Here is a 12,084-nt window from a genome sequence, read left to right on the forward strand (position 1 = left end):
ATTTTAAAATAAATCTTATTTTAACCTTCTGTCCAAAGCATCTACTAAATGATGGAACAGCCTAGACGTGTGGCAAATTAATGTCCACTAATTGGGTTATTGGTGAAATTTCTCTCTCACACACAAATACTCACAGGGGCGGGTCTTCATCAACTTGTGTATCTGGGAGAACAGCACAGTGTAGCTAACTATCACATAATGACTCTAAACAGTACAATCTAATAACAATATACACATTAGCCAACAACAGCTTACTCTGGGCAAGTCTGGGGCATCTTAAACTAATTCTTATTATATGGGACAGGTGGCAACCATATAAACCAAAGTATCATACATTAAAGATTTGAAGTGGAGATGGTACTAGGTACCAAAGTTATTTCAATTTATACTGAGGGTATGAATGTCTCTAAGCACAGATCACTTTCTGTGTCTACCTTATGTTTCTTCAGGGTGCTATTTTACCTTTTACTAGCAGTTGCATAACTAAAGAATTACTGTAAAGGAATGTCTACAGTGAAGAAGCATTTCAGGAAGATCATGAGTGGCATTCTTCATATGGCACCCCTCCTTAATGCTCTGGTTGACATTCCTCACACACTAATAACAGCATATGGGAAGAGCATGATCAGAACTGAACAGCCCATCAGCTTTCACAGAGCTAATGCTCATATGTCAACACAAATGTCAAATATTTCGGCCACAAAACTATCTGATATCCAGCGATTGATTAGCTTTTCATTTACATTATTACAATCAACCATTTTTTTTAACTAAAAATACTAAGCTTTGTTGTATCGTCACAGCAACAGTGTAGTTCCACCGACTTTCAATCACAACTTGCTTTCGAATACACAAATCAATACATAAATACAAAAAGTGAAAAGAATGTTTATTAAGACAATACCTAAAAATTGAATGTATATCCATGAAAAAATATAAACAAGCCACAATTATTCAAAAAGATGTATCACACTCGCTAACTTCTCAGCTGTCACATAAAAAGCATACCATAACCCAAACGCATTACAAATAAGCTTGTGTTTGCTTACAATGCTGATGGGAAATCCTAGCATCAGTCTGGTTGGATGAGCTTGTAGCTCTAACGAGGTTGAAAGCCCCGATGTAGCCCTCCCCTACCCCTGAACCCTCCCCTGTCCCCACGGAAATTTGGTCGGTTTCTTTCACGGCCTCTGTCTCCGCCTCTTCCTGCATTTGGACCACCACGTCCCCCTCTGGGTGCTCCGCCACCACGGTCTGACTTCAGCTTGGCAGGGGGAGATTTGGGCCTCAGCCTCTCTATTTCCTCGGTGCAGCCAGATAGGTGGGAGTTAGGCAAGGAAAAATGCGAGGCATATGTCTCTGGGTTAAAGTTACTGTTTGTCAAAGTAGGACCCACTGTTAGCCAGCCTAGAAAGAGAACAAAAAAACATGTGTTGAGAAACAAGCAGATCCACAGGGGAAGACAAGACACTAAAAAACTAAAAGCAAAGATACAACCTGCAGTTGTCAGCTAAATTTCCCAAAGAAAGAGCAGGTCCATCTCACCTGGTCTGATAGTAGAGTCTCGTCCAAACAGGTGCAACCTCCTGCGACCCAAGCAGAAATGCTCAATGATGTGGAAGATCTCCACAGGCTTCTCTACATTTCCCATCTCAGGCTCCTCAGTAATGATCAAGTCAATATCCACATTGGCATGGATGAAGTCACCATCAGTACTCCTACGCACTGTTCCTTTGATTCCCATTAGGCAGTGTTCCTGCAGAGAATGTGTTGTATATATCAGTGTTTCCCACATAATGAGGGCGAATGACTGTTTGTGGTAATCTTTTTTTTGTAGTTTATTTTACCATTTTTACCATTTTAATTCCACTTCATTCTGCACCTTATTTGAGTGTTAACTCACTACTTGAATCGGCTCACCTTGCTTTCCCTTTTAGTTCTCTTTTCCCCACAAACACAATCTGGTCTGTTATTCTAAACACGGTGGCTTGCCCCGCCTCTTTATGTTTCTCTCTCCATCAGAAGTGCATTTTATAAAGTTGCTGAAAAGACACAGAACTGGCCCTGTGAGTTTTTACAGCAGCAGGTGCATCGCATGTGGAGGAGGCTTGTGAATGACGTAGCCAATCAAAATGATCGAAACCAAAGTGGTACAGAAGCACATTTGCACTGGTGTGTTTACTCTTCACTGCTGGTTTATCTGGTCCGTGCTTCTAAAATATCCACCGTGTCCGCGTTTTGTAACATAATACATAGGACTGGGTATTGGTACTCCGTTCCTTTAAGGTATCGCCTGAAATAGCCCAGTCCCAGCAGCACATTAGCTTATTTTACTCAGAGAGCATCTGGCTACTTTTATCAGATGTAGTCGGTTTGATTGGCTGGATGTGCAGGCTTTCTTTTCCATTGCTTGCTTCTTTAGAGTCTTCAGTGTAGTTTTGTGACTTGTTTAAACAGACTCCTTAATCGTTTTCTACATCTTCCCATTCAAAAGCACTCACAGAGATCTTTCAATTCTTTCAAGATTTATTCATCCAAAGTTCAACATATGTATCAAAAACTTAACTTAAAATCCCTTTCAACTACTCAGTGATCTATTTCACTCCTCCTCTCATTCTCTTATTCAAATACAAAAAAAAAAAAAAAAAACTCCTGTTATCCTTTCTCTGTGCATATGACCTAATATGGTTTACATATTCTGTATACTGTACCTTGGTCCTCTGGAAAACTGCTTTTGGATCCAGTGCCTTGGTCTTGCCGGGGTTATTCTTGTTGGTCTTGATCCAACAGATATCCTCACACCGCCTGAAGCCCCACTTCCTTAAACACTGGAATGGGTAAAATAAGTTTAGGTATTATGATGTTGTTTGAACTGCATGTGCTATGCAAGTATTCAATTTAGGGCTGTTAATATTGACAGGTATATATTCCGTATTACTCTGAGAGAGACCCTACTCATCTATTGTATTTGATTTAATGACACTTGCGCTTGTGACACCCAAAGAATGGACAAACAATAAGAAACACCTTGTCAATATTGCAGTATAAACACCTCCTCTGGTAAAGGCTGCAAAATCATGCTTTTTTTTTTTTTTAAAACACAGAGAGTGTTATTGATAAGCTATAGGAGGACAAACGTCACACTAACCGCAGACACCCAAACAACAAAGGAAAAGATGTTTATCTGACAACTTGCCGGACTTGGACAATACAGACGGTTTAAACTTTGAATAGTCCAGGATTTAACAGATGTAATTCAAAAGGAATTCAAAGCTATTGTCCTGCTATTCTAACATTACATAAACATTAACTTAACACAGTTGTCAGGTGCACACTGAAGCAGAATGTTCCTGAATAAGTCAACAAATGCAGTGTGGTGTAACCAGTACTTAAAATAAGCATTTAAGGATGTTAACAGTGACTGTGTGTGTGTTAAGATGCACAGCGACGCAGAAATGGAAGATTCATCAGGTACAGCTCTGTCCTGTACACATACTGTACATCCTGATAGTTAAATTATATTCCAATTTTCAGATGAGTCTGAAAAACTTGTTGTTAATTAAAGGATGGAGGTGACAATGGAGGAGCTGAGGTTAGTAAAGTAAGTTAGGGATGCAAACTCGCTTTAAGTTAATGAGTAGGTGTTTCTGTTGGATTGTAATGAGCAAATGAAATGCTTAGTAATTATCACAAAATCCTGTATAGAAAAAAAAGATACATCAATAACCGTTTTATAATTGCATAGCAGCCCTCTGAATCGTAATCAAATTAAATGTTGAGGTGCTTAGAGATTTACACATCTACCTGTTTTTCTAAAAAGGATTAAGGCTTGCATACCAATCTACTGTATAGCACATCACATAGCAAATCATATCAATAACTCAATTACAAGCTCCAGTATGTCAGAGAAACAATTTTCTGAACTGCCGAAAAGGTCACAACCTACTTTGTGGTTCTGAAAGCAGATGCCAATGATTCTTTCCATTTTACATTTTTCCATTTCTGAGTTATCTGCACAATCTGCAGTTTGGTTAGTTACTTGTTCTGTTTGTAGTTGCTATGCTATTTGAGATAACACAGGATAGTTGTGATGCCACTGTAGAAAGACAACATCAGTCTTTCCTTTCTAAAAGTTTGTACACACTTTTGGTGCTTTTGATAATGGCACAAGCAAAACATTAAAATTAGTTAGACAGACTTTTTATATTAGTCCAAAATTATTTTAGAAACCTGGAAGTCGCATGTCTTCTCTCTACTTGCTCAGATGAAGTTGACATCAGTTTGCCTTGATATAAATTTGAATGTTTGGTTTGATGGCAATTGCCCTTATGATCCCCAAAGAACACACAGTCAATGACAAAAACCTTGTTCACAATCTCAACATGAATCATAAAGTTGTTGGGGGAAAAAAAGCATTCAGTATAAACATACTTAGACTTGTAAGACTATGATAAAAAGTATTTTCTCACACAGAGAGCCAGGCTGTGAATCTGTGTAACTGACAAGCTCTACGAAGACAAATGTCACACCTATGACAGACAACCATATAACAAAGACAAAATTGACAGGTTGATAAACATGAACCAGAGTGACTGCAGAGGGACTTAAACCTTGAATAGTCTGGTATGAACAGAAAAAACTTTAAAAAGGTATTGTCATAACATTATAGACACAGTTACCTAGCTCAGTTGGCATAAGCCCACTGAATCAACAAATGCCTTAACGACTCAAAGAATGTGGACTAACAAGGGGTAAAAATATCCTTCTTAAACCAGTAAAGTAAGATCCATTTTGGACTCCAGAGTTTGCCTGTTATATTAATGTATGTTTTTTTATTTAAAGAATGATCATGTTACCATTCTGCCCAAGTCCAGGCCTTCACCAGAGCCACACCAGAGAAAGACAAAGGAACGGAGAGCTGATATCTCCTCAATTTCCAGTTTCATGATCTAAAATAGCAGAGAGCAGTGCAGAGAAAAAGTGAGTGAGTGAACATGATACTAAGCATGACCCATGCACAGTAAATATACCATTCACAAATCTTGCTTCCTTTCCATTAGGCCAAGTCCTTAGGCGGTTGTGTGTTATGGGAGAATCGGACAGTTGATTTTGCCATCCCAAATGGGTCTTCACATTAGCAGGTCATTAATAGGGTCACCAGTCTGAAGCTCTTAACATTTTGGGATGTCCATATCAATCTCAGAAATACCCAATATTTTTGTTAGAAGTCTTCCAGTGTGACCACTTAGAAACATTTTAACGATCAGAACTTGGGCACAAGTCGAGTCTGAAATTATGCTGAGTAATGTGCGATATTCTCCCATGAAACAATTTCTAGTGTTCTTTATTTCACAAATATTGTGATGGCACTAGCGCCTAGGGATGGGGATCGATACCTGGTTCTAAAAGGACCCGGTTCCAAAATTTCTCAAAACCCGAAAATCTGATCTAAGCTCATCGATACTTCTGTCGAGACTAGCGAATCCTATAATGTAACGTTATTTCTTGAGTATCAAATCTGATTTAACTTGAAACGCGATAAATAAGAAAACTAATGTTATTTAGTGATGGCATCGAAACGCTGTATCAAATGGGCCCTGGACTGTTTATCATCAGTCTGCAGCCTCTGCCTGCTATCTGTCAACTCCTATGTACATACACACCGCGGCCAGCAGAGAGAGACGCCAAAGTTAAGTTAGCTCCAAACTACTCAAGTTGCCGACAGCTATGCTCGTTACTCGAAGTACGTGCAATAAAACTTTTGCGAGTAAAAAGACAATACTTTATCAATACACCTGTGTGTACAGTAAACGTGGAAATATCTCTGTCCTCAGTCTCTCATCCTGTATGTTTTATACAAGCACAGCTAACGTTAGATTGGCATTAGCCAAATGTTAAAAAACAAGCTAAATAGAAAGCTTTCTGTCTGGAGCAGAGACTGATCTGTAGTCTTAAAATTTGGCACATTGTTGTAAACTCAGCTGCTGGCTGAGACAGACCAGCCGCTCCTCCTTCCCTCAGGTAATGTTATCTGTAGGCAGTGAATAACAGAAGAGAGGAGGAGGAGAGACTGATGAAGTTTTTATTCTTTCTAAATGTCACTTACTATTGTGATGTCAGCTATTGAGTTTATATATAATGACTTTGCTGTTGTAAACATTAATGTTACTGCGCTGGTAACATTTAGTTGTATTTAAAATATTAAAGTCTAATGGTAGAATTGATTTAAAAACAACCAGGCAGTTAATATGCACACTTCAATATTTGTTTATTTTTCGCAAGTCATGTGTCATCTCATTATATAACCTCATTTTATTTCCCTCATACAGTGCAGGCCCACCTCATGCCCGCTGGGTCTGGTCTTACCAAATAACCGTCACCAAATAATAGTAAAGTATCGATATAGAATCGTACCGTTAAGCAGTCTCTATAAGGGTATCAATATCAATAAAAATTAACAATCCACATCCTTACTAGCGCCCTTTGTGTTGGTCCTGTGGTATGTGTTTGTGTCTGATTGTTACAGATTCTTAGCCTGGAGCAGCTGAGGGAGCCGTCACTGTAAGACAGGGATGGCCAAACCTTTGATTTTGGCCGATATACAGAAAAAAATAACCAGAGGAAAATGTTTCTATCGACTAGCAATTTGTCACTGTAGGTCAAGTAGTTGTTGACCAATGACAGCGACATCTACTGTTCTACTGCATCTACATCTACTAACTAGGATGTGCAACGTATATACAGAAAATGTGGGCCATAGTTTGGCCAACCTTGTTGTTAAAAGGTCATTAAGCTCTGTTTATTTTGAGGTGTCCTTTTCACAGTGTATTGATATCTCTTCAAAGACCACTGATAAGGACTTCCACGCCACACATTTATCAATATAACTCATTGTAATATATTTCTGTTTCTGACTGTAAAGTTTGGCGTGCGCCTCCTTTCTATTGTTGTGGCCTACGAGGTGTTCATAACATTTTACATTTCTTTACATGCTGGCGCAACTCAAACATGAATACGTACATCATCCCAGGTCCAGAAACGTTCAGTGTGGCTGATGCCTGACTCTCTGTAGTATTCCTCTAAGGGAGGCTCAAGCAGAATTACATCAAACTTGCACTTCAAATCCTGCAGGTCAAAGTGCTCTGGGTCAGCCTGGAGGTACCTAATCACACGGACACACGCATCTCAAATAGAGCCTTCTATTGGCTGTTTTTTCCAGCTGTTTTCTCTGCAATCACATCACAATCAAAAACATATTTAACGCAACTCTTCGCGTCATCATTTAACATACATGGGAGGGGTGTTGGTGGTGGAGATGAGTTCATCTTTCAATCTGATCAGCTCTCGAAGTTTAGGGTATTCTTCAAATCGGTCAGCCAAGCCTGAATTCACAGAAGACGACAAGGTCAGAACTACATACAAGCATGCACAACGTGTACATCACACACACACACACACACACACACACACACACACTCACCAACATCTCTTATGAAGTTCTGTGGTCTGTGCCCAGTGTCAACAAAGTGCTGACAGTAGTCATTGTGAGGGTTCAAACTTTGGGTGCCCTGAAAATGAATGAATGGAATAAGATGAAAAGGATGAGCAGAAGAAAAATATATGCATACGACAACATACAGTATGTATGAATAGCTGGATGTCTGTTCAAACTTTTTAATACACATTTGATGTATGAAATTGGAAGAGCTCAATAGAAACTGTAGGTTCCAAAACAATTTCTGCAGAATCTTAAAATCCATTGTGGACTTGTATGAGGAAGAAAGACTTTCTAAATAAAGATGACACACCACTAACGCAGGACAATCACATGATGCACACCTGACAATGACACAGGAAAATATTTATCTGGCTCTTTCAATTTAGGTTTTTTCCTTGTTGTACGTGTGGGTAAATCTAGACTTTTGACAGCACCAAATCAGATATTCACTGAGTTGGAATTTAACTCAAGAAATGTTTCTTCAAAAGTAGCCTCTGCAGGTAATACTGGTAACACCAGTCACAGGTTAAATAGGAACCGTTGACATATAGAGTAATGTTTGATGTGGCTATGTCTTATTCTCTTGCTATTTTTCACTAATATAGTGTCAAAAGTGAGACTTACGCAAACATATTTAAAAGATGAACAACCTGTACCAATGGACCAATTACAGATGCACGATTATGGCTAAAAGGATCACAGTTACTTATTATTATCTGAACATGACATAAACTGCACAGTACTACTAGACCTTTTAATTAAACCATCTTCAAATATACAAATCTTAATAATACACTCAGTCCTCACATTAAATCATGAAGGCGAGCTAAAATTTGAGCTAAAAGCATTTTCAAGCTCATTCCAGTCAATTCCAGCCTGTGTTGCCAGGCAGCCTAACCTTATCTGAACACCTGTGAGATTTTAGGCTCAGTGTATGAATGCGTATGACTGGTGAATGCAGATGTAGTGTAAAAGTGCTTTGAGTGGTCGAAAAGACTATAAAGGCGCTATACAAATACAGAGCATTTTATCAAGCTCTTGCTACTCTCCTACAAATGTTTGTTATTTTGTAGATTGTTTATAAGGCTGACATGGCTAACAACTGGTAAAATTGCCTAGGAAACCAGTTTGTTTATTACAACTAAGCAATGAAAACATGCCTAATTTGCTTTGTAATTAGTGGAACTTTAAAAAAAATAAAAATAAAAATAAATCTCTCACTTGACAGGCTATAAAAACATCATTATTGAGACAAGATCTAATAGATACAAAAGACGGGTGTAAAAGAAAGACACAGCAAGTTGTCCAACCTTTAGGAAAGTACTTGAATCCTTGTACACTTCCTCATATGGGTTGCTTTCATCCGGCTGCTGCACCTCCACTTCATCCTAACACACATAGCGCAAAAACACAGGGGGTCAAATTTTGGTCAATGAAGAGAAACTTTATCTGCAAAGCACTGACTACTGGCCAGTCAGTTCTATTGGAAAATGGCATCACCATTCATAGAAGATGCAGAGATGCTTTTGAATACTGATCATCCCACCACAGAGAGTGACTGAAGGACAAAAGCCTTGTACTTGTTGTACTTTTAAGATATGACAGTAAGCCTAATTACCGCTTTGAAATGTTTTTAAATTTATATATTTATTTTACTCCCGAGTCCATTTGATATTGCCTGTCACAGCCGTTAAATGCTGTTTTCTTTTTATGTTAGGCTAACTATTATGAGCCTATACATTGGTGTTCAAGTTAAGTTTAATTTGAATTTGTGTATTAAAACTTTATGTTGCATTTGTTTCTTATATTGTACAGAGGCTGGCTATGTTAAAACGCAGACACAGAGCCAAGCTGAAAGAGAGACTACATCTAAGCAACACATTAATTTAATGGAACACAAGTATAATAATAGTCAGGTCTACTCTCTAATGATGAGCAGTGATATTACAAGACTAACTTGGACATTCGCACAGTTCTGATTTTCTGCGAGATGCCTTTCCTGCATGTGGCAGTTGCAACTGTGTTGCTTTTAGTTTGAATCATGTGTTTAACTTCTTTGTATTTGTGTAATACCATACTTTGTAAAATATGCTGCTCTCAAGCCAGTAGACTTGTCCATGTTTGTGATTAGTCATCTGCTGCACCCTCTTATGTGAAGTCATATATGGCAGGATTGGGAAACACCGGGTTGACTTACTGACGTGATAACCAGCTTTGTGTAACTTAAGCCTGATCGCGATGGTTAAGATAACGAAAAGATATCCTGGGTATGTTGACCTTGCTTAGTAGGACAGGCCCAAGGTGGGAACACACACCTTTGTTTGTACTCTGCCATGAGGCTCTGGAACAATCTGCCTGAGCAGACGCAGTTCAGTCGGCTCATCTTTTAAAAAACTCCCCCATACATACTCAATGGCTTGTCCTGATTTTAGTCGTTTGCTCTCATTCTATCCATTTAATTTGCTCTTTTTTTATTCTGCTTTTGTTGTCTCCTTATGAGTTCTTCTTGTATTTTGATTTTATTGTAAGTTTTCATTTTGTAAACTTATTTTTAAGTGCTACATAAATAGGGTTTATAATCATTATATACACAATAGGATGGAGCCTTCTTTAACCCATGTAGATTCAAAAGGCTCCCTAATACGTGACTACTCTCACCTTTTGCTCTTCCACATCTTCCTCTGTCTCCTCTCCCTCTGTCTGTGCCTTCCTTTTGGAAGGCGTGGCTGAACTATCAAATGAAGCCCTGCAAAACAGAAACATCCGAAATACATTCCCAGATTCGCTGTCTCACTAAAGCACAAAATCAACATGTTGGCACTGATGAATGCAAAACAAACTGGCAAGCAAGGTGGACATATGTTTCCAAATATATGTTAAAAGGAGGGGAGCTGTGGAAAAGCGAGAGAATGCATTATGTTCAATATGTGCACAAACACAGGGACTACGTGGCACAAAGAACTCAAAAAAGGCTTGAAGAGGAAGCTACAATGGATTGCAAGCCTGGCACTCAGCCTTTTTCTGTTTTTCATGCCACCAAGTCATGTCAAATTTTTCTGCTTTAAGTTGCACCTTCCTTGTGTCTCATTACTGACCTGATGGGCTACTAATTTTTGAGGATTAAGTGACATCTTACCTGCATATTTCCCTTGTCTCTTCTATCTCTTTTAGTTCATCCTTACTGTTTAGGACAGCTCCGATGCTGTCTGCACTTTCAGCTCCCAACTGTTACACAAGTATAAGAAAGTAAGTGCAAGGTTAGCAGTCACATTGTTTTATTATCACAATCTGGTATTTTCCCCTTTATTATATAATGAATACCCTACGTATTTATTTACTTAATTCCATACAGCGTATATATTGTCCGTCTCAGTGTTTTGTACTGCTGTTATGTAGCTACATCTTTTACATACAGCTTACAGTAATTAAATATTGGTATATCTTCCATTCATATGTATCATAACTGACTGTGTCGTGCAGCGATGGCATTTGTGTTAACTTAGCTATATTGGCTCAAATAGCTTCAACGCGTCGTTCATTGAGGTTAGGTTACATCAGTAGAGTTACATCAATATGGATGTAGAGCGGACCTAAAGATTGATTTAGTGGCATAAACAAATGTGCTTTGATGCTACCAAGGATATTTTGCTAACCTCAATCTTTTGTGTTTTTCAATCGCACGTATTATTAATGATTGATTAAAATGAAATCCACTTTTTCTTGGGTGCTGGGCAAACCTTTTTTCAGCTTCTGAAGGGGGCATGACAGAAAAAGTTTGAGAACCACGGACTTACATTTAACGTTACTGTAAAGTTATCACCACTGATGTAATGTTCGGCGGAGTTATGTCAGCTAAGTTATCACCCATACCGTTAGATGTATTTGTGCTATTGCGCTCCGCCCTTGTTCTCCGCGCAGCAGAAAATGCGTTTCCCACGCAACATCAACAGTTTTGTCAGAGACATCGCTAGCTTACTTGTTAGATTAGCTTACTTGCTAGCAACAACAGCGGAATAACTGTCCACTTGCCTGTTGAGCTAAAAGCTGCCGCCTAAGCTTTTGTCGCTCGCGGATCTCTTGCAGTCGACTGTTCATTCCTTCCCTTGTAATATTTTCGGATTAATTACGAAATAATTAAGGTCGTTGTCATACCGACGCCTTTCAAATAAATGTGACTAGCTAGTTGTAACATTAGCCAACAAGCGGCTAATGTTTAATAGCCGCTAAAAAAATCACAATAGGTGTACTCGTTATATAAACCGGGACGCTCGGTGTTTTCACGGTCTTGACATGTGCGCTGCTCAAAAACGTGTTAAAGACACCCTGTTACGACTGCTTAATGGCTGCTGTTATTTTTGTATACTAAGGCGGTTTTTGAATTCGCAGCGGTATTAGCAGCCTGGTTAGAGAGGGTCAAGCGGCGAACAGAGCCGACTCCGCCTGTCTAGGCGAGGTTCGGCGTACTCTGGTGTAAATCAAGAGTCAACAGTTTTTTTCTGAACAGACGCCGTTTAATGACGTCACTAGATGGACGCATTTGTTCATCCAATCAGAGAATACTATATTGGAGACGGTGAAGGCGAAGT

General features: G+C 38.9%; 1 protein-coding gene across 1 annotated transcript; it reads right to left on the bottom strand.

The window, feature by feature from the left end:
* Positions 1-868: 868 nt before the first annotated feature.
* On the bottom strand, positions 869-11,968 carry mettl14 (methyltransferase like 14). Its single transcript, XM_038713399.1, has 11 exons — positions 11,528-11,968; positions 10,635-10,723; positions 10,157-10,244; positions 8,809-8,886; positions 7,481-7,568; positions 7,292-7,382; positions 7,021-7,162; positions 4,857-4,949; positions 2,712-2,828; positions 1,546-1,756; positions 869-1,407 (listed from the first exon to the last, which is right to left on the bottom strand). Exons 1-11 carry the CDS (start codon positions 11,591-11,593, stop codon positions 1,100-1,102), a joined length of 1,371 nt encoding a protein of 456 aa, XP_038569327.1. The 5' UTR covers positions 11,594-11,968; the 3' UTR covers positions 869-1,099.
* Between the last annotated feature and the right edge of the window lie 116 nt (positions 11,969-12,084).

This window comes from Micropterus salmoides, unplaced genomic scaffold (assembly GCF_014851395.1).
Source record: "Micropterus salmoides isolate LMB-PRFRI ecotype aquatic unplaced genomic scaffold, ASM1485139v1 Ms_hic_scaffold_12, whole genome shotgun sequence".
Lineage (NCBI taxonomy): Eukaryota > Metazoa > Chordata > Actinopteri > Centrarchiformes > Centrarchidae > Micropterus > Micropterus salmoides.